Here is a 21,018-nt window from a genome sequence, read left to right on the forward strand (position 1 = left end):
AAAAAGTACACCAACACACAACACTATATTGCAATTTAGGCTTTGATTAATTATGTAGGCCAAAAACAGTGTAATCCACGTTCAAATGCTCCCAAAAAGAATATAATGGATTAATAAAAAAAAAAAATCTAGCTTTAATATATAACATTAACTGTTAGAATAATCCTTAATTACACTTTTTAATTTGTAATTTGCTAATTTGCCTCTGCAGTCCCCAATTGTAATGATTTAGTAAATTGTATGACAACTGCTTTTATACTTTTATCTACCATAGTTATTACTGAGAGCAAAGAACCGGGTATAATCGCCTTTGTTCCGTTTTACGCTCACTCCTCGCTTAAAGGGCTTCCAGCCGGCAGGATCCTGCAGCGCTGCGGAAGGTTCTGGATCTGATCTCAGTGGGAGTCTCTCTCCTTTAAGAGTATGAAATATTAAAACCCGCAGGATGTGTCTCACCTGGCCTGCAGCCTGGCGGACCATGACGGCCTAAACCTTTGCACGCTCATTCATTCATCAATTGGTGCGAGCGAGATAACCTTTCTCATTTGCAAGATAGGGCAGGAGATAGAGGCATACGAGCTGAATCCCATGCATATGAAATTGGCCCAAACTGTAAGCTCTGGGAAACGGCATTGTTGCTCATTTGCACAAATGAGGGGGAAATTTTTCTCGTGAATCTTTAAACACTTTTGTCGGCACGTTCCGCGCAAGGACAAGCGCAACCTGCTCGCGCATTTTGGAGCTTTGATCAATAATGATCAAAGGAGAGTCTAAGTAGTTTCTCCACCCTTTAAAAACTAAATTAACATGTCTAATGAGAAGAGTTCACATTTCCTTTATACTAAGCAGTGTCATGAACAGTTCATAATGGAGAAAGAACATGCACGACATGTTTAATTTATAGCCCACGTTTTACAGACAATATGATAATCTAGATTAGGGGTTCTAAACTAGTGGGTCACAACCTAAAAAATAGGTCGCAACAGGCCAGTTCTAATGGACCACAGTTCTAAAAGAACGCTAAACGATAACAATAAAATACAACTAAATATAATCTATAACTAGGATTAAAAAAATATAAACCGCATGCAAAACCTCTCTGCACCTACAAAACAAGCAAACTAAAAAATAATAACAAACCAGCCTAAGAAGGTTTATTGGTTTTACCTGGTTTAGCAAGTCAGACCAGCTGACAAGTGCCCCAAAACTCTCTAAAACCATCTAAACAGACCATCTTAACTGGTTTGACCAGACTGAGAGAACAGCTAACCAAATTAGGCTGGTTTACCTGCTACAAAAATTCAACTAAGGTGGTATTGCTGGTTTTATCTGGTTGGGCTGATCTTTCTTACCCATCCAAATGTTTTTTTGTTTTGTTTTTTGGTTTCCCAATATGGCCAAGCTGGCCTTTAGTTGCTTTATCTGGTAATTCAGTCCAAAACATGTTCTAAAAACATGTCAAATCAATAAAGATCAACCTAGGGTAGACAACCTAACCATCTTAGGCTGATTTAACTGGTCTCATAGCATGGCCAAGCTGGTCTTTAAATGGTTTCCCAGCCAGACCAACTGACAAGTGCCAAAATCCATCTAAACAGACCAGCTTAACTGGTTTGGCCAGGCTAAGACACCATCTTATCATATTAGGCTGATGTAAATGCTACAGAAATTCAACTATTGCTGGTTTTACCCGGTTTTCCCGCCTATCCAAGATGATGTTCAGCTCATTTTCTGGTTTCCCAATGTGGTAAATCTGGTCTTTAGCTGGCTTAGCTGATCTTAACCAGCCTGACTAAGTGTCGAAAGTTAATCTAAAATAGTCCAAATAGATCAAACTAACCAATCTTGCTAAGGTAGATTAGCTAACATCAAGATTTAAAGGTCCCGTATTATGCCCCTTTTCACAAGATGCAAAATAAGTCTCTGATGTCCCCAGAGTGTGTATGTGAAGTTTCAGCTCAAAATACCCAACAGATCATTTTTTACAGCATGTTTAAATTGTCATTTTTTGGGGCTCAGAAAAACGTGCTGTTTTAGTGTGTGCCCTTTAAATGCAAATGAGCTGCTGCTGGACGACCCAGGGGGCAGAGCTTCATGAGCTCGCTCAGTCTCTCAGGACAATTTCATCTCACGGAATGATGATAATATCAGAAACTCTCAGTAACGGTGTTCATTTCGAGTCGGACAATAATGCCTACAGAGTCAGAGTGCTGTATAGAGATGAAACAGGTATGGTTTAGTAGTTTAATTACGGTTATTATAACGTATTTGTCATCTGCTTGTATGTATCCATTATTTATTAACAGCCTACAAGTCTGCTGTTTCGGACCAGGTCCGAATGATGATCAAACATGTACTGATGAGTTTAATAAAGTTTATTGTACATCACACAAAAGATGAAGCGTCAGTTTTACTTCAGAAAATCACCGTAAGAGCTGAGTAAACACAGTAGCCTAAGTTATAAGAAGTGCGCAAGTAGCCAGTAGAGTTGAGGGAGTATTCCTGTGGGCGGAGGTTAGTCTAAACACGGTTCTGGTGATGTCACTAAAGCAGGATGTAGAGGGATGTAGTCCAATCAAGCCGTTTTATGTAGTCAACTTCTGTTAAATAAAATATCTCGCTTGGCATTGAACTTTGAGCTTTATAATTTTACAGATATTATTTATACTCTAACAACAACATTACACACTAACTAAAGTTTGAAACATGGGATCACGTAGAACGGGACCTTTAAAGACCAGCTGACAAGTGCACTATTACATACGACTAGTTAAAGCTATTTTTTCATCAGGGTGCTCTTAGGAGAGCTAATTTACAGCTAGAGAGAGTAACTATTTTCATAACTTGCTAACTTGAATAAAATATCAAATTAACCTTTCAAAATGTCAAGGTGACTGCTAGCTGGGGAAGAAAAAGAAAAAAACACAGGGGGCATTGATGCATCGAGCCTGGGTGCTTGAAAAAAATGCCAAAATAACGTGGTCTGAAGTACATCTGCATAGTAGCCATACATTATGCATGTGCTTCTGTATCCGCACAGTCAAACGATGGGACACCATTGAATAAATCCACTAGAGCATTGAACAGTGGGCCAAGGAACGCACATACTGATAAATAAATGGTAATATACACACATCTCATGCCTTAATGAAAAGTGTCATTGCAATGGAGGTGACAAACAGCGGTTAGCTTCCTAGCTAAGACGGAGAGTATAATTGAGCCTTTATAATATGAATCAATTCAAAAGCACTCAAAAAATGCTTTATTCATTCTTCCTCTTATAAATTGTTCATCTGCATACAGTAGCGCACACAACATGAGCAGAATTTATACATAAATAATCAGAAGGCGGCGTTAGCGTATGTTCAGGGAGCTCTCAAGACATGCTGGGTAAATATCAAATTTGCATTGTTAGATGAGTTAAACCCATATGTACTAACTCAACTAACTCTCTCCCTGGAAACACTTTTCCAATAAGAGGAAACATGGAGGACGAGAAAGACGGCATAATCCAGATTTAATGACAATTGAGAAATAGGCTATACCTGCTGCAAGGTCGATTATTTTGGTGCCGATTAGACTCGAAAGCAAAGTGAAGCAAGGCAGCAAATAAAAGGTTAAAGCCAACGACAACGAGTGCAAATAAAGTGTAGCAGAGGGCAGCTAGGTACACCCGTAATGTTAGAAAGCACTTTCCCTTAGGATAAAATGGCTGACAGAACCAGCTCTAACGCTAGGCCTGGATGTAGACTGACAGATCCATTCAGATTCATTATATGGAGCCAATGAAAGGTTAAGCTGGGGGACACGGCTCTGACTGGGTGCTCTACAGTTTCAAGCTGCTGGGGTCATACGTTATGACATATTACAGTGGGCGGCAGTTTAAGCTCCAGCCATTGAGGTCCTAACCTGAGCATCGAATGCTTTCAGAGAAGACAATTTCATGTACATGCATTTGACTAAACATTTAGGCCATATCGCTCCAGGTGACGGCATCCCAGTGCGTATGGAAGAGGAGGAGAAGTTGACAACACACAGAACAAAAAACTCTAATACATTCTCAGAAAAAAAAGGTACAAAAGATGTCACTGGGACGGTACCCTTAATATGTACCATTTAGGTACTAATATGTACACTTTAGGTATCAATATGTACCTCTGAAGTACTAACACACACTCTTTAGATAGAAAAGGTGTACCTTTTGAAATGGTACCATCCCAGTGACAGCTTTTGTGCCTTTTTTTCTGTTTAAATAAATAAATGCATTTACATATACAGTATATAAAGTCAAACAGATCAAATAAATGATATCAATTATTATATATTATATTAAAATTACACACAATTTTACAAAATTACATTTATTAGTTTATAAAATTATTTCTTAATAATAATAATAAATCTTAGTATGTATACATGTATATTAAAATATAAATGAATACATACCAAATTAACAGTAACACTTTTAAAAATAAATATAAAATAAATACATACATAAATAATAAACAGATTCATATATAATAAAAATTATAAAAATAACAATAATAAGAATGTTTATATAAAGTGTGTAAACAAAAAATATAATTAAATAATTTAGAGTATACACATAAATAAACAAATAACACATTTGCAAAAATGTGTGTGTGTTTGTGCTCGCATGTGCATTTTTACATGGAAAAAATAGCAACTGCAGTTTAGACAAAATATGTCTCCACAAAAATGTTCCAAATGAGCCAAATAAAGACAATAATTAGCCTACCCATTGTCTAAAAAAGCAGTAAGCTTAGGGCAGAATTATCTGAAACACTTAGAAACAGTAAATGATTCTATGAACCAAATTGGATGTCAAAAAAGTGACATCCAAAATGTGCAGTGTTGGGGGCCATTACCTTTTATTAGGAGCAATGAATGTAAAAGAGAAAGTTTCCCATTCAAGTGTGTGTGTGGTGACAACTGCTCGCAGGGAGACCGAGCCTCATGCGGCGGATATTAGGGTTCTCTCTGCAAGCTCTCATTACCGTTCCTGTGATGCTCAGAGTCATTCTTACAGGGATTAAATTGGCTTTCCTGCATCGTTAGCCTGATCTGTGAGGGGGGCATTGTTTAATCATATTATAATTAAAGTTATAAGTCCCTCCAGTCATCACAACCTAATTATCAATCAAACAGGGTGTCATATACAATCCCACGGTACCTGACGGAGGCGAAAAATGGAAGAAAAAAAAGACAAATTGTTTGCTTAACTCTCCATTAAAAGACAATGAAAGCCATTTCTTGCCTAACTTTCTCAAACAAATCCGCAAATAAATTCTCACGTAGACACTGAGACAAACTTGGTGAAAAGCGAACCGGTATTTGTAGGGCTCTCACACCTTCGGCATCATTACCTTCACAATATGCCTGCACTGCCAGCTTCAAAGTATGGAAATCCACATTCGTCTCAATCCATATGGATTTTCTGGATGAGCTCCAAACAGCAGGTATCACTTCCCAACCTGCACTTCTCCACCACATCTTGGGACTGCCTGACATTACCATTTACGGTGGCAGTAGGCAGTTTCCATTAAGCAGTTTTGGTGTTTTTCATAAGCTCTAGACTGGAAGCTGTCAGCGGGCAGTGGGAGCGAAGGGAGTGATAAAGACTCGTCATTGACCACAGCTCTAAATGACACACGTCAATATGGATTGGATGGGAGCGAAACATGCAACGCTGCTCTGTCAGGCATGAGTAGTGTTTGCACAACAGAGAGCGAGCGAAGGGGAACGACAGAGATTGATTGTGGTCTGCCGTGACCCGAGAAAGCGTGAGTGATGCTTGAATATGCCTACGAGTGGGCAGGGAAGTATGAGATTGTGTTACTGGATGACCCGGTGACATCAGATAACAACACACACGCTGGTAACTTCCATTTTCTGGCATGGAAAAATCTGGAAATGACAGACAAGTTTGTGTATGTGTGTAAAATTTAAAAGTATTAATTTCATTAATCAAAAAATATATAAATATATATATATATATATATAAAATCATAAGTATATGTGTGTTTAGCAACATGACTTGATTAATTACTGTAATAGAGTATTTTACTGTATTTTAATTCTTAAATTTAACACTTTTCTTTTTTTTTTTTCAATAAAAAAAAAGCCATTTCAGACCTAACAAAGAACCAAATTATAAAAAAATAAACAATTAATAAAAAATATTCTTATCTGCATCACCCAGCCCTGAACAGCTCCCTCACTTTCTGCCTGCTCTTGTAACCCACAACCCTTTGCGTTGAGTATTCCATTGAAAATCCATATTTCATAGAAATATATTGCCCCCATCAGTCTTGGATTAACATCTTGATAAAAAACGCATTAGGCAAATTGTGAAGGATGGACATTGATATTGCAATAGATACATGGCGCAAAAAAGACTGAATAAATGTTTTAGCTTTTTAAACTGAATTTCATTAAATATGTAAACTAATCGCCGGGGTAAGTGGGAAGTAATAATCAATACAGGGGGACATCATTACCAGTGCATGAACATTTTGCCAGGCATCAGTCATGTCCCTCTCCATAGTTCTCTACTGAGCTTATTATCTTCATCTTCTGAGTGATTACCTCATGCTAACAATCAATATGAAAGCATCGTTCCTATTATTCCACACATAAAGGGCCTAACACCGCAAAAGAAAGAAAGAGATTGGCAGAGGGAAAGAGAAAGAGATAAATAAATAGAATGCAAGAAAGAGGTAGCATGCGTTTTCTCCTCTTTCAAACGTTAGATTTTCAAAGCATTAAAATCAACGTGACACCAATTTAATTCTATTTAGCCATTTACAATCAAATCAAATCAAATCAAATCAAAATAAAATAGTATTCTCATACACAAACACATGGCATATATATTATATCATATTATGTAAAACAAAACATTAAAAAGTGTGTGCAATCAGTATGACCGCTGATCAGATTTTTTCTACCATTTATGAACTGCAGATGTAAAAACCAACAAAACTATTCATAACTAAAATACCATAACTAACCCTAATTATTTTCTATATATATATATATTTTCTTATAACTAATCAGTGTTGGGGGGTAAGGCATTACAAGTAATGTGAGGTGCACAGGTGTGAATTTGCATACCCTTCAGCCTGAGGCTTATTCCTTTCACATTTAAAGGTACGCAGCCCCTAAAGGGACCTTTGCAAAAATAAAAATATACAGACTTTCACATGCTCACAAGAAACTTATCTCGTGCTCACGCGTTACATTTCCGGTTTGCGTACAATTTGCGTCACTGCCATCTTACTATGAAGAAAACAAGAGCATGGATGTGGATGCGCATGAATTAATCGTAATCTATTTAAAACTAGGACTTCAATACAAAGACATTATTTCTGTTTTTGAATTTCGACAGTGAGCGACATTTAAAACGCATTTTAAGGTCTAGAAGTCTGTTTCGATGAAAAGAGTACTCAAGTATTGAAGACATTCAGCATCGAACTTGGTGAAATTCTCGTTTGTGAAAATGAAGCCACCCGATTTCCAGTCGTCTGGTCTCTTTAGATGCATGTTTATTGCCGATTCCTGAAAGTTTGTTTAATAAAACCCCGTCATTTGCAGATGTACTGACACCTTTTTGCATCTTGTCTCGTATATGTATTACAGTGGACTTGGTGGTTTCACATGCCGCAAGTCTTTGACGGCAAAATGCTCTAACTGCAAGACGAACCCCATATCTGACCATATACTTTGCCAGATCGTCTTCAGTCATGATCGCAATGAAAGAGGTCAGCTATAAATACATTTGCAACAAACGTATGCATATGAGTGTCATGACAAGGCCTTGTAGATAATTATATAATTACTGTTACACAATTTACCTTATCGTGAGTTTCTAAGTTTATACGTTTCTCGTGAGCACCTGAAAGCCTGAGAATTTTTATTTTTGCAAAGGTCCCTTTAGGGGTTCCGTAAAAACTGTACATTTAAATATAACTTTTTTATTATTATTACAAAAACAAGCAAGCAAGCCCAGCCCTGGAAAGAAAAAGTGTAACAAAAGTCTTACTTTGTTAAGTTACTCAAAATGAATGTACTTTGTTTTTTAGGGAGTAACGCGATATTGTCACACGTTACTTTTAAAAGTAACTCTGCAGCCAATACTTAGGGTTAATATTTGGTATAGTGCGTAAATTCTTAAAGGGTACATAACATACACAGTTTCACCTAATCTCATGTTAATCTTGAGTACCTATAGAGTAGTAGTGCATCCTTAATATCTCCAAAAAGTGTTTAGTTTTATTATATTTATAAAAGAAAAATACAGCTTTCCGATTCTCTCCGGAAAAAGCCAAGGTCCTGGAGGCGGAGCTATAGAGTCAAGCGGCAGCGCTGATTTCCAGCAAAAGACAGAAATCTGATCCAGTTGTACTTACATGAATGGGGTCTTTTATCACTGGGACCGCTTCACGTTTTAATAGCAAACGATTTGCAAATCCAGCGTCGACCTGGGCCTTGTTAATAAAACATTCGTCACTGAAATGACCAGAACACACAACCGCACTTGCTACACTCCGTTGCTGCCCCGGAAAAACAAACTGCATCCACTGTTCCTGTAACACTGGGTTCTTTGGGAAGCTGAACACGGTAAGCTTTCCCTCACATCCAAATACACACTTTTTTGGAGACATTCTTGAACAAATCCTATGCAGCGCTGGCTGCCGATGATTTCCTGTTGAAGCGCGTTAATGTGCGCGGTCTCGCTCTCCTCTGGTCGACGTGTGCGCGGGCGCGCTTTTCCGAGAGAAATGCTCATATAAGGAGTTCCACTCTCATCTACGTCATTAGATCCAAGATCGAAAAAAAACAGCCGAAACTTGTACCAACCCGGAAGTAAGATTTTCGGCACAGAAATTCTCTGTTATTCGTCCAAAATATTTTTTTTAAACTTTGCCCATGTTTAGCATGAGAATCCATCTCTTTAACACTGTAAACAACTCTGAATACATGAAACACCATTGTACCCCCCCTTTAAATTTTGTTTTCATATCTGCATTTCTGTTAGGCACTGCAATGAACTAAATTTCCATACTGTTCCATGATTCAAGGATTTTGTTTGGTCTGCATCCAAAGTATATAGCAATGCACACAGAGCTTTGAAGTAGCACAGCCATGGCATACCGATGACTTTTTAGCTTATGAATTGCTTATGACTGATTTTCATCTGTAAAACTTTCAGAGTGCTAGTATATGCAGGTCTGTGTTCCTCAGAGAAGCGTGTTGGTCAGGAAATTACAGACAGATTTCTGTCAAGCATCTCTGTTTTCTTCTCACACTTTCACTAGTTGGTGTAACAAAAGCTTGGCCTTGTCTTGATAGATAGACAAGATCACGTGTAGTCATGGTAACAGGTGGGGTCAGAAGTCAACGCGAGAGACAAAAAGTACCTCTATACCCGCTAAAATTGCTCAGCTCGGTTTAAAACTGTCAAAACACGTTCTTCACAGTCCTATCTTGCTGTTATATTCTTGTGAAAAATCACAGCTTTTTTCATGCGTCAAATATTTTGTTGAGTATACCACTAAAAGCAGTGCAGATATGCAGTGTTTTTTTTCTTCTGTGATGCTAATTAGCATGTACGACATTAAACAAGCCGTCTTTAAAGCGTCACAAATGCTGCCAGGTTTGATAGGAATCAGAAATGTTTGTAAGAAGTGAAGGGAACTGTGAAAAATGGATTCTCAGCAATATTGCCAAGTTCTGTTTAACAGTCCCAAGACTAATGAATATATGCATTTTAATCTTTTTCCACATGCATAATGACTTAAGCATCCTTATAAACCGAGGATTAATGTACGATCTCCCTCCACAATGTGTCACCAGGCTTAACAGTTTTCTCCCAGTCAGTAATCTCATTATGTTGCAGACAAACAAGATGAGTGAGTATGTGGTGTTTTTTTTACCGCACTTTTTTTGTGTCATGTTTGACAGAGATTTAAAAGTGAACTCGAGCCAGGATCTTTACCTGCACAATAAATTGGCATTTGTTAGATGGCTGGGCATGGTTCCACTCAGCGGATGGACACTACCTGCAGTGCAATCACTACTAAAACGGGCACCGATTCCACAGGTTGCGACGCTGGAGTCGAGGGAGGTCAGGTCCCTTCAGAGAAAACTTTCAAATTATACCATAGACTTTCATCTAACTTCAAAACTATTTTTTCCAAAAACGGTCAGTTCCTGCACCATTTCTGACCCTGTTCTGCAGAATAAAACAAGGATAACAGTTCATTCACAATTCCCTGCCCCCATTGTCACTTGAGATGGCTGGAAATTTTATTAGAGCTGACTTCTGATAGACTGATGAACTTAAAGGGATAGTTCACTTTGAAATTAAATTTTGGTATGTTTTAGCTTACCTCAAGGGCATCCAAGATGTATATGTATCTTTTTTTTCGCAGTAGTTTCAATTTTGATATTTTTAGGTCAAACTGTTCTTGTCTGTCAGTCATATAATGCAGGTCTATGGTCACTGTCTCAAAGAGCATGCACAGAGTCAAAATTAAAACAATTCCCCATCGTCCAAATTAAACAATTCCCCATCGTAAGTACACATTGATGGCCTAAGACACGAAACGAGCGGTTTGTGTGAGAAAACGAACAGTATTTATATCGTTTTTAGCTCTTATACACAGCCACGTCCAAGTGATCTGAGGGCGCGCGCGCATCCTGGTGTGTGACGTGTACGCAGACTGGTGCATAGATGTATACACTAGATGTAGACTTGGCTACGGCAGTTCATTGGAACGAATGTCTTTAAGGAGACATCTAGTGTATATATCTATGCACCAGTCTGCGTACACGTCACACAGCAGGAAGCGCGCGAGCCCTCAGATCACTTGGACGTGGCTGTGTATAAGAGCTAAAAACGATATAAATACTGTTCGTTTTCTCACACAAACCGCTCGTTTCGTGTCTTAGGCCATCAATGTGTACTTACGATGGGGAATTGTTTAATTTGGACGATGGGGAATTGTTTTAATTTGGACTCTGTGCATGCTCTTTGAGACCGTGACCATAGACCTGCATTATATGACTGACAGACAAGAACGGTTTGACCTAAAAATATCAAAATTGAAACTACTGCGGAAAAAAAGAAACCTACATCTTGGATGCCCTTGAGGTAAGCTAAAACATACCAAAATTTAATTTCAAAGTGAACTATCCCTTTAAAGGGATACTTCACCGAAACCTGGTAGTATTTTCAAATGACTGTGCTTCCCTCCCTCATGTCCCCTTGAGACAAGAGATTTCTATATTGTGTGTCTGGGAAAAAAAACCTCAGATGACGCAAAAATCATCATTTTGCGTCATCGGAGGCTTTTTTGGCCAGAGGCGAGAGACTACAGCCAGTAGTAGGAGCTCATCCCGCATGTTTTCAACCCACCCATGGGGGGGGGGGATCTCATGATAAAACGACGTCTTTTCAGTTAAGTCAACTAGTAGCCTAGTTGTATAATTTCTTCCGATACTGCCCTCTGTGACCGGTAGGCGTGGCTTGGGAGTGGCCTCGTAGGGCAGCGAAGCAAATGCATTCTGGGAGTTGTTGTCTTTCTGGCTTTTCTCAGTCTAGAAAGCAGTTCTCTACAAGATTTCTATTTTAAAATGATAACATTCTAAACTGTTTTACATTAATTTAATATTCAAGCTCAACCCTGATAATTAGCATTCTCTCATCAATTGTTTACATAACTTTTTATCCATGCAATTAAAGCTTACATTGGGTCATTCATACATCCTGGAAAACATAATTACTTTGTTATATTATTTAACTACCTTGGCTCATTGACAACACTAGGCCTGTTAAATAATCTGATTAAATTGTTAGCCCGGCTCCCTGGCTAAAAACCAAATTGCAGTGTTTTGTTTCAGTTTCATTTTTTTTAATACTTTTTAGACAGCTGTAAATGTGGGAAATAAATGCCTTAAAATAGAGTCTCCCCGCAGCTTGTTTACTGTCACTATTACTCTTAGTCCTTTTTTTTAAACGGTGATGATCCTTCGAGCGATGAGCCAGACATGAAGTTCGTGTCTGTGGGAGCCGCTTTATACAGACTGAGATTAGAGAAAGGTCAACAGAATAAAACGGATTGATGGTGCTCGCAGCTGCTAGCCGGGAGGCTGAAAGCGGCGGCTGAGTGACTGAGTCTGCGGAGTGTGGCGAATGCGCTTTTGTGCTTTGGCCGTAAATAGGCTTGTATCATATCATCATCCTCCGAGCGGGTACAGAAGATTTACCATTTGTCGCCTCACTCGCACTTGAAAATCCTCAGAAACAAGGAGGCTAGCTAAAGTCGCTAGGTTCCGCACCACAAACCAGCTAACTTAAGGTAAAGAGGAAAAAGTGAAAAATGGGATAAAAGCAGCTGTTCTTAACTAGTTTTGTCCTTTTTGAGGATGAGGGCATGTCACACAACCGGTCTGTTAGCATCCTGCTAATCTGACTAGTTGCTACCAAGTGACCATGAATTTGCACCAAAATACAGCAGTTTGTTATATATATATATATATATATATATATATATATATATATATATATATATATATATATATATATATATATATATATATATATATATATATCTCAACACCAAAAGATAAGGAAAGAGTCAACTCGTCTCTTGTTATTTTGCTATCAATACGCATTAATATGGCTAATTTTATTTAATTATTAGCATTTAGCATAGTTTTACCCTGAGTGTGTCAGATAAAACCTGCTGACTCATTATTAGCCTGTATCCTACTAAAAACATAAAAGGCTTACAGTGTGTACCGTGGTCTTCAAGGAATATTAATTTTTTTAAATCATTTCCGCTAAGCAGGGTAATCTAGAAAATTCTCAGAATCCTGGCTAGATACAGTAAAAGGCACTAGCTTGCACTGCTAACCAGCTATCTTCAAGTAATGGTGAACAATTTGGTAAAAGAGGCTGTTCTTAACTAGTTTTGTAGTTTTTGAGAATGACGGCAAGCCACACAACCGGTCTATATTAGCATCTGGATAATTTGACTAGCCGCTACTTAATAGTGACCAATGAATTTTTACCAAAATACCATATATATATATACACTCACCTAAAGGATTATTAGGAACACCTGTTCAATTTCTCATTAATGCAATTATCTAATCAACCAATCACATGGCAGTTGCTTCAATGCATTTAGGGGTGTGGTCCTGGTCAAGACGATCTCCTGAACTCTAAACTGAATGTCAGAATGGGAAAGAAAGGTGATTTAAGCAATTTTGAGCGTGGCATGGTTGTTGGTGCCAGACGGGCCAGTCTGAGTATTTCACAATCTGCTCAGTTACTGGGATTTTCACGCACAACCATTTCTAGGGTTTACAAAGAATGGTGTGAAAAGGGAAAAACATCCAGTATGCGGCAGTCCTGTGGGCGAAAATGCCTTGTTGATGCTAGAGGTCAGAGGAGAATGGGCCGACTGATTCAAGCTGATAGAAGAGCAACTTTGACTGAAATAACCACTCGTTACAACCGAGGTATGCAGCAAAGCATTTGTGAAGCCACAACACGCACAACCTTGAGGCGGATGGGCTACAACAGCAGAAGACCCCACCGGGTACCACTCATCTCCACTACAAATAGGAAAAAGAGGCTACAATTTGCACGAGCTCACCAAAATTGGACAGTTGAAGACTGGAAAAATGTTGCCTGGTCTGATGAGTCTCGATTTCTGTTCAGATGGTAGAGTCAGAATTTGGCGTAAACAGAATGAGAACATGGATCCATCATGCCTTGTTACCACTGTGCAGGCTGGTGGTGGTGGTGGTGTAATGGTGTGGGGGATGTTTTCTTGGCACACTTTAGGCCCCTTAGAGCCAATTGGGCATCGTTTAAATGCCACGGCCTACCTGAGCATTGTTTCTGACCATGTCCATCCCTTTATGACCACCATGTACCCATCCTCTGATGGCTACTTCCAGCAGGATAATGCACCATGTCACAAAGCTCGAATCATTTCAAATTGGTTTCTTGAACATGACAATGAGTTCACTGTACTAAAATGGCCCCCACAGTCACCAGATCTCAACCCAATAGAGCATCTTTGGGATGTGGTGGAACGGGAGCTTCGTGCCCTGGATGTGCATCCCACAAATCTCCATCAACTGCAAGATGCTATCCTATCAATATGGGCCAACATTTCTAAAGAATGCTTTCAGCACCTTGTTGAATCAATGCCACGTAGAATTAAGGCAGTTCTGAAGGCGAAAGGGGGTCAAACACAGTATTAGTATGGTGTTCCTAATAATCCTTTAGCTGAGTGTATATAAACAATAAAACGTATAGAGTATTTATTCCTCTCTTGTTATATTGCTATCTGGTTAATTTCACATAGCATTTAGCATTGTTTTAACCCAGTTGCCCATGATTGTGTCGATCAAACCTGCTGTAACCCATTTCTGAGCAGAAACCAACCAGTTGAGAAGTTTATCTTTATGAGAAAAATAAATAAAATGACATACAGTGTGCATACAGAGGTCTATATGAACTATGATAAGAAAATCCCTCCTGTTAGACCCGCTTATCGTTTTGATCTGAGTCTGTAATGTGTCAAGCCCCAGCCACGTGACTGCATGAGATACTTTCTGCTTTGATTTGCCCAACAATGACTCTCCATGTCAATAAAATTCTGACAATGCGAGAGATATCAAGGACTTGTCGTGAAGGATCAGCGGACATCTTTAAAATCAAGATCACCTCAAGGGCAAGCTGACAAACATCCAGGCATACTTCACGCTTGCCTTGAGATTGTAAAATAACAACAAAAAAGGGGGGGATGGGAGTGAGAGGTTAAGGTATATTCTGTCAGAGAAATGTTCAATCCAACAATGACATCCCTGTTACAGTCGAAAGGCCTCAATCTCTTCGGTTCTGCTGTAAAAAAGCAAAAATGTCAGAAAATAGATAACTGAGAAAACGGAAAAACTACAGCCCTTCCCGCTGTTCCTCTTCAAGCTTATTTACGATAAATGGATTTGCAGCAAATAAACATAAATGAGACACTTGGCCTACATCTGCACCTCAGATTAGGCTACTCCAGTGTCCTCCGCTGTGTTATTGTACAAAGCAGACTAATTATGGTCATTCACTCTGTACAATATAGTCTGCGTGAGATATCTGATTTCAGGCCACAATTTTCCTGCTGAATGCAGTTTTCTCCATCTCACTCTATGTCTGTCTTGATTACTGCAGTCCTTACTGTTTTTCTTCATCCTTTTTGGGACAGCTAGTGCTCGAGGAGAATGAAAATGTAAATTACGAAGAGTATGTACGTAAAATGCAATTTTTGCCACAATTTTGTTATCTAAGACGAAATTTCAGGGATCATAAAAAAGACATCAAAATCAGTCTTTCGCCAATCCTTTCATTTTCTAGTAATATCTAATAGAAGTAGTAATGTTTTAATTTCACAATGTTTATTTTGTAATTTGCATGTCTAATTCGTTTTAGTGAATCTTTTGGTTTAGATGGTTCAAGTAAAACGAATCAATAGTTTAAATTCCCTTTTATTTCCTTTTTAAAGGAGAAAATTAAAAGAGTTTTAGGGGTCGTTTACACGATACAGTTCAATTCACATTTATTTGTATAGCGCTTTTCACAATATTGTTTCAAAGCAGCTTTAAAGAAAATGCATGACAATTACAATTTAGAGTGTTCTGCTATCAGGGGTGACTGTGTCTAAGTTATGCACTTTAGAAATGTACAAATCATGCAGTTAGCTAACATTATATTAAACGATACTGTTTTTTAACTAAAACTGTACACTTTTTATGCGATTTGGTCGTTCATTTGCACGACAACAGCGTTTCGGGGGTCTGAAAAAGCAAACTTTTGAAAAAAAATTCAAAGTGCAAGTTTCTGAAAATGAAAAACTTCTGTGTAAACAAAAATTTTGTGAAAAAGGTGACATCATGCGCATGCATATTACGTGTTCAGTCTATAGGCGTGCCGTGTTTCTTTATAAAGTGACATCGCCAACTACTGGCCTGGCAGCATTATACAGTGTTTTTAATCGTTTTCATGGACAATCGTTTTTATTTTGCCAATGCTGTCACAAAGGAAGAACTTTTCCATTTTTAACATATCGTTGTCATCATGTAAACTAACCCTTGGTTGCATTCAGAGGTGTACTATTACTGATCACACAATTCTTTGTTGATGATTAAACAGATGTCTACAGACTAGGAGGGATCTACAGACAAGATTGGGAGACTTGATGGGGCTCTTTTGACTTGGACTAGCAAGTACACACTTGACAACCACTCAAAACACCTTAGCAACACCTTGGCAACCACACACAATTGATTAAAAAACAAAACAAATTAATTACATAATATACCAATTAAGGACCAAATGAATTGACAATTCAGACCTTGCATTCTTGTGGCATGGGTTTCCATAAAAGGTATGGGTAATTGGCACATTTCCTACATGCTACTGCAGTGATAAATAAGTTTCAGTGTGGGCTGGCTTTTCTGCATGGGTCGTTCCACTACACGGTGATTATACCCTCGGTCCTGAGCCACACACACTACGCCCCTATCACCTCCCGGCCGTCAAGAAGAAAAACTGACAGCAATTACATGTGTGAGCACACTTGAGCGTGGGTGTGGACAAACACTCACATTCGCGCTAAGACGTTTTTACAGTTGTTCGCATCAGTTCTTATAGAGTGACAGTGCTGGCACTGACTGCAGACATTATGTGTGATTCCCACAGCCTGCGTCTCAAATTTTGGCAGCACTGTGGCAGGTGCATCAGAGTCTTCCAAGAGTGCATATAAAAGTAAAGCAGTAATGTGCTTAAACCATTATGCTAGTTATACCTTTGTACATGTAGTGAGGACTGCTTAGTAGCACTGAATGTGCTTCATATACCAAAACCATGGTTGAAATCACACTGGCAGACATATTTATTGCTTAAAGAACAGGCCATTTTAGAGGACAAAACGGTATTTAAGGATTAGCTTCCCATTCTTGATATAGTGTGCAACAGTGCCCACCCCCTTTTTCCGTGACGCTGGTTCCAGAAGTGTTTTTTTCCATTAATTTACCCATTGGGATAGGGATTTTTTTTTAAAGTCTTTGTTAAAGAGTTATAAGCCATGAACCAAGCCAATCAGCTACGAGGTGAATCATAACATTCCAAAGTTTGTTCAAATTTCAAAATACAGTATTAAAAAAAAGAAACTTTTCTTACTTCATGAGATTGTAGCTCTTTCCATCCCTAAAGCCATTAAGCATTGCAAACGGAATAATCAAATTAAAAACAATGGCGAAATATAAAACTACTCATTTACAAATGTTGATTATATAAAAATATATTTTAAGTTTATTGCACAATATGCATACAGTATGTACCAACATTTAAGTATTTTGAGAGCGTAGAGAGACCGACTCGATTATGTCATTCGCAGTGCTTCATGGGAGTGGGCGAAGTTTAAGAGCTTTTTTGGTGCGCGTTGCTTTTTTTGACTCTGATTGGTGGAATTTTCTCTACAGCATCATTGGTAATGTAGTTTTTCGATCAGGAATTCTGCTGTTAAACACAATTAGTTGAAATAATGCAAGCTGATGGCTTCAGCAGAAGCCAATACCATCGATTAACAACCTCGTAGCTCACAGTTGGGCTGTCTTTAAAGGTTTATAAGTTATCGTTCAAAATCAATTTCCCTATGGAGTATTTTTACTTCCGGAACCCGACTGTTGCTCTCTATTTAAGCTTCAGTGAAATCAGCCAGTGTCCAATTACACTATTTTTAATGTGCTAAAAAAAAAATGATGCATGTATATTAAGTTGTTACATGGCATTATACAAAATAATATACACAATAAAATATTTGAAAATATGATAAAATTTCAAGATCATAATGTTGGAACACAGATTTTTTTAAACATAAGTAAAAAGTCTTTATCTAATTTAATCTAATTCCCAGTTTGTATTATGTGAAAAAGATCAAGTACAACTAAAACAAGTACAAAAAGAGCAGAAAACAGTGTCCTCTTTTAAAGAATGATGATTTCGGCTCCATGCTGGTTGAAGGACAGGAACCGTCTTTCAGCTTATCCATTTTTAATCAACAGTTGTGTCCCCAAGTGGAGCAGCTCCATGACGACCAACTGTCTGTCACAAGCTGATAATAGAAGCACCCAAAGTGCATCAGAAATCAAGTAAAAGTGTATCATCACAGGGGTTGCACGTGTGCGTTGGGGGGTGTACCCGTTTTCTCATCCTGGACATTTATGGTAGGTTCTACTTCATTTAAAGGGAGATGGTTTGCTCAGTACTTGGCCATAAAAAATATGACTTCATTTCATGGCACTTTGCTCAGGTTCCAGAAGTCAAAATCTCATTCATTTTCTCCATAAAGACAATTGATTTTTAAAGATACCCAATAAACCTTTCAAGAAAAGCTGACCATGAGCTCAGAAATTGCAAATCAATCCACTATGTATCCGTTAAAGCAACAAGTTGGTGTGATTTCAAATTCATTTTTTTAAATCACTGATATTTGCCAAACTCCTAGGGAAGAACTACACTGACTATAAATCTGAAGACCCTCTCCACCAATTAGAGAAATAAAAGAAAATACGTTTAGAAGAGCTGAAAAATGTAAATAATAATGAATATTTAAGAAATTATTAATATATATATATAACAAATAGATAAATACAATTTAAATATTCTTCAAGCTAGAAAATACTAAATACTAGATACAATAGACAGCTTTCCGAATGTGTCAAAATTCACTCTGATGCTTGTAGGGATATTTTTAACAGAGGGATTAGTCCACACAAAACCAACGAGAAATTATTAAAACATCAAGAGACTTGCAGATGGCATCCGTGCTAGTATTACGTAACAGTACACATATGTAAAATGGTTGTGTTGTCCTTTTGGAGAGGGTGTCTCACAATCATTATCGCTTCATGGCTCTGGTATTACCCATATGACCTGCGTTATGTCACACAAAATTAATTTACCCTTAGTCTAATCACATGACTTGCCCAAAGCACAGCTGTGAATGCTAGAATGGAAGTGGAATGCTAGAATTTGAATGAACCAAGAAGCTAAATGCCATAATATGATGTTATCTGCACATTTAAATGACAAACAAGAACATATTTAACCTAAGGTTCACTGGAAACGCCACTAGACCTAAAGGGCGAAGCTAAACATGCTAACTAGAAGGCTGTCTCTTGAATCTGTAGCTAAATTAGGATGGTTACCCACCAAGATAGAGGAAAGTACATGCTCGCATGCTTTTGTTAGCACTTTCCTTTTTCTAAGGACAACACATGTTCGATATATCTCCCAGGAAATCCAAAAGTACTCCTCTCCTTGGAGGATCTCCAAAGGACGTGCTAACCCTGCAGAGAAGATGGGCCACCTCAGAGGAGCTGTCCTGCTTCCCTGGCTTAAAATATCACATTTAGTCATGCGCACACGAATACACACAGACGCAGATGCCTGTATGGATAAAGCCCTATGCACTCAGCTGATTAGTGTTTGCTTGTTGGACAGGACTGAGATGACACCTCCGCTATAATTATGAAATTGATTTACTTGATTTGCCATAATCCTGAGACAAAGGCCCAACGACTTTCTAACACTGATTTCACCTAATAGGCAAATAAACAGGTAAACACGTTAAAAATGATCATAATAGAGAGGATAGAGCAATATATATATATAAATATATACATACATACATACATACATACATATATATATATATATATATACATACAAAGCCAAAACTATGATAAGCAACAATAATTAGCTCATTATAAAAGGTTTTTCTCCCATTTTGAAAGTCAAATATACTGGAGAGCGAAATTAGCTTAATGTGCTTTTATCACCTGATTAAAGAACATTCAATGTGTCACAACAAACGCATCACGGTGCATCCTTGGTTGCTTATGGTGTTAGGTATGAAATTCAACCATGCAGGGTATCTGTACGTGGTGTGAACCACAGCTAAAATCAATAGAGGCTTGAGAGAATAAAGAAAGAAAGAAAAAACACATTTAACTTACAGCTCGAAAAGTTGGAGATTCTGAAAGAGTTGCCATGAGAGAGTTGTCAGAGGGTTCCCAGACAAGTTTCTGCAGGGGAGAGAAAACAGAGAGAGAGAGAGTTTAATGATTTAACACTGATTATTTGTGATAAGGTGATAAAGGAAACACAGGGAAGCCAAACAACGGCAGTGCGGCGACCAGCCCAAAGTTACGAGAATAAGTGCAACAGTACGGTACCTTGCAGCCTGGCAATTCAATAAACGGAGACTTGGTCATTTTGAAGACAACAAATTAAATCGAGGAGGAGGCCTGGAGCCTTTAAAGCCACTAAACTCAATACAATGCGAAATGACTGTGAAGCAAATAAGCCATGTTTTCAGAACAGAGCTTTCAGATGTGGGAGGCCGAGATGAAAGCATTACTCCAAAACAGAAGGGAGGGTCTCTAAGAACCTTGTTTACACCTCGTATTAAGATGCGTTTTGGTCAATCGGATCACAAGTGGATGACGCTAATTACAGCTGTAAACGGGGTCTAAAATGTTTTGAGCTTGTCCACTTTCGACCACTTCCAGAGGTAGTCGAAAACGCAATAGACCAGATTGCTTTCGTAGTGGTTGGTTTGAAGACGAAAAATGTACCAAGCACAATGTTCTCTCACCATTCTTGATTTCTCTCACACACACTCGGCATGATTTTGTGGCTGTCAGAGCAGAAACCAAAGCTGCTGCTCTTCGTGTGTTTTTTGTCATCTCCAGCTGCGTTAAAAAAAAAACATACATTTACGCGCCCATAAACCCTCCCCTCAAAGAAATCAGGACAGAAGTGGTTGAAAGTGGACAAAAGTCATATCCCCTGATATGATTGTAAAGCACTTTGGGTGTATGTAGAACATATGAAAGCTCTATATAAATGCCTCATTC

At 38.3% G+C, this 21,018-nt stretch overlaps 1 protein-coding gene across 1 annotated transcript in view; it reads right to left on the reverse strand.

The window, feature by feature from the left end:
• The window catches only part of ntrk3a (neurotrophic tyrosine kinase, receptor, type 3a), a 206,034-nt gene that overhangs the window by 102,584 nt on the left and 82,432 nt on the right, over positions 1–21,018 (reverse strand). The window contains exon 4 of the mRNA XM_081355621.1: positions 20,116–20,184. Within this exon, the coding sequence (XP_081211747.1) occupies positions 20,116–20,184 (69 nt within the window). The remainder of the gene's footprint in view (positions 1–20,115; positions 20,185–21,018) is intronic.

Source organism: Scardinius erythrophthalmus (genome assembly GCF_964197995.2).
Source record: "Scardinius erythrophthalmus genome assembly, chromosome: 24".
NCBI classification, from domain to species: Eukaryota; Metazoa; Chordata; class Actinopteri; order Cypriniformes; family Leuciscidae; genus Scardinius; species Scardinius erythrophthalmus.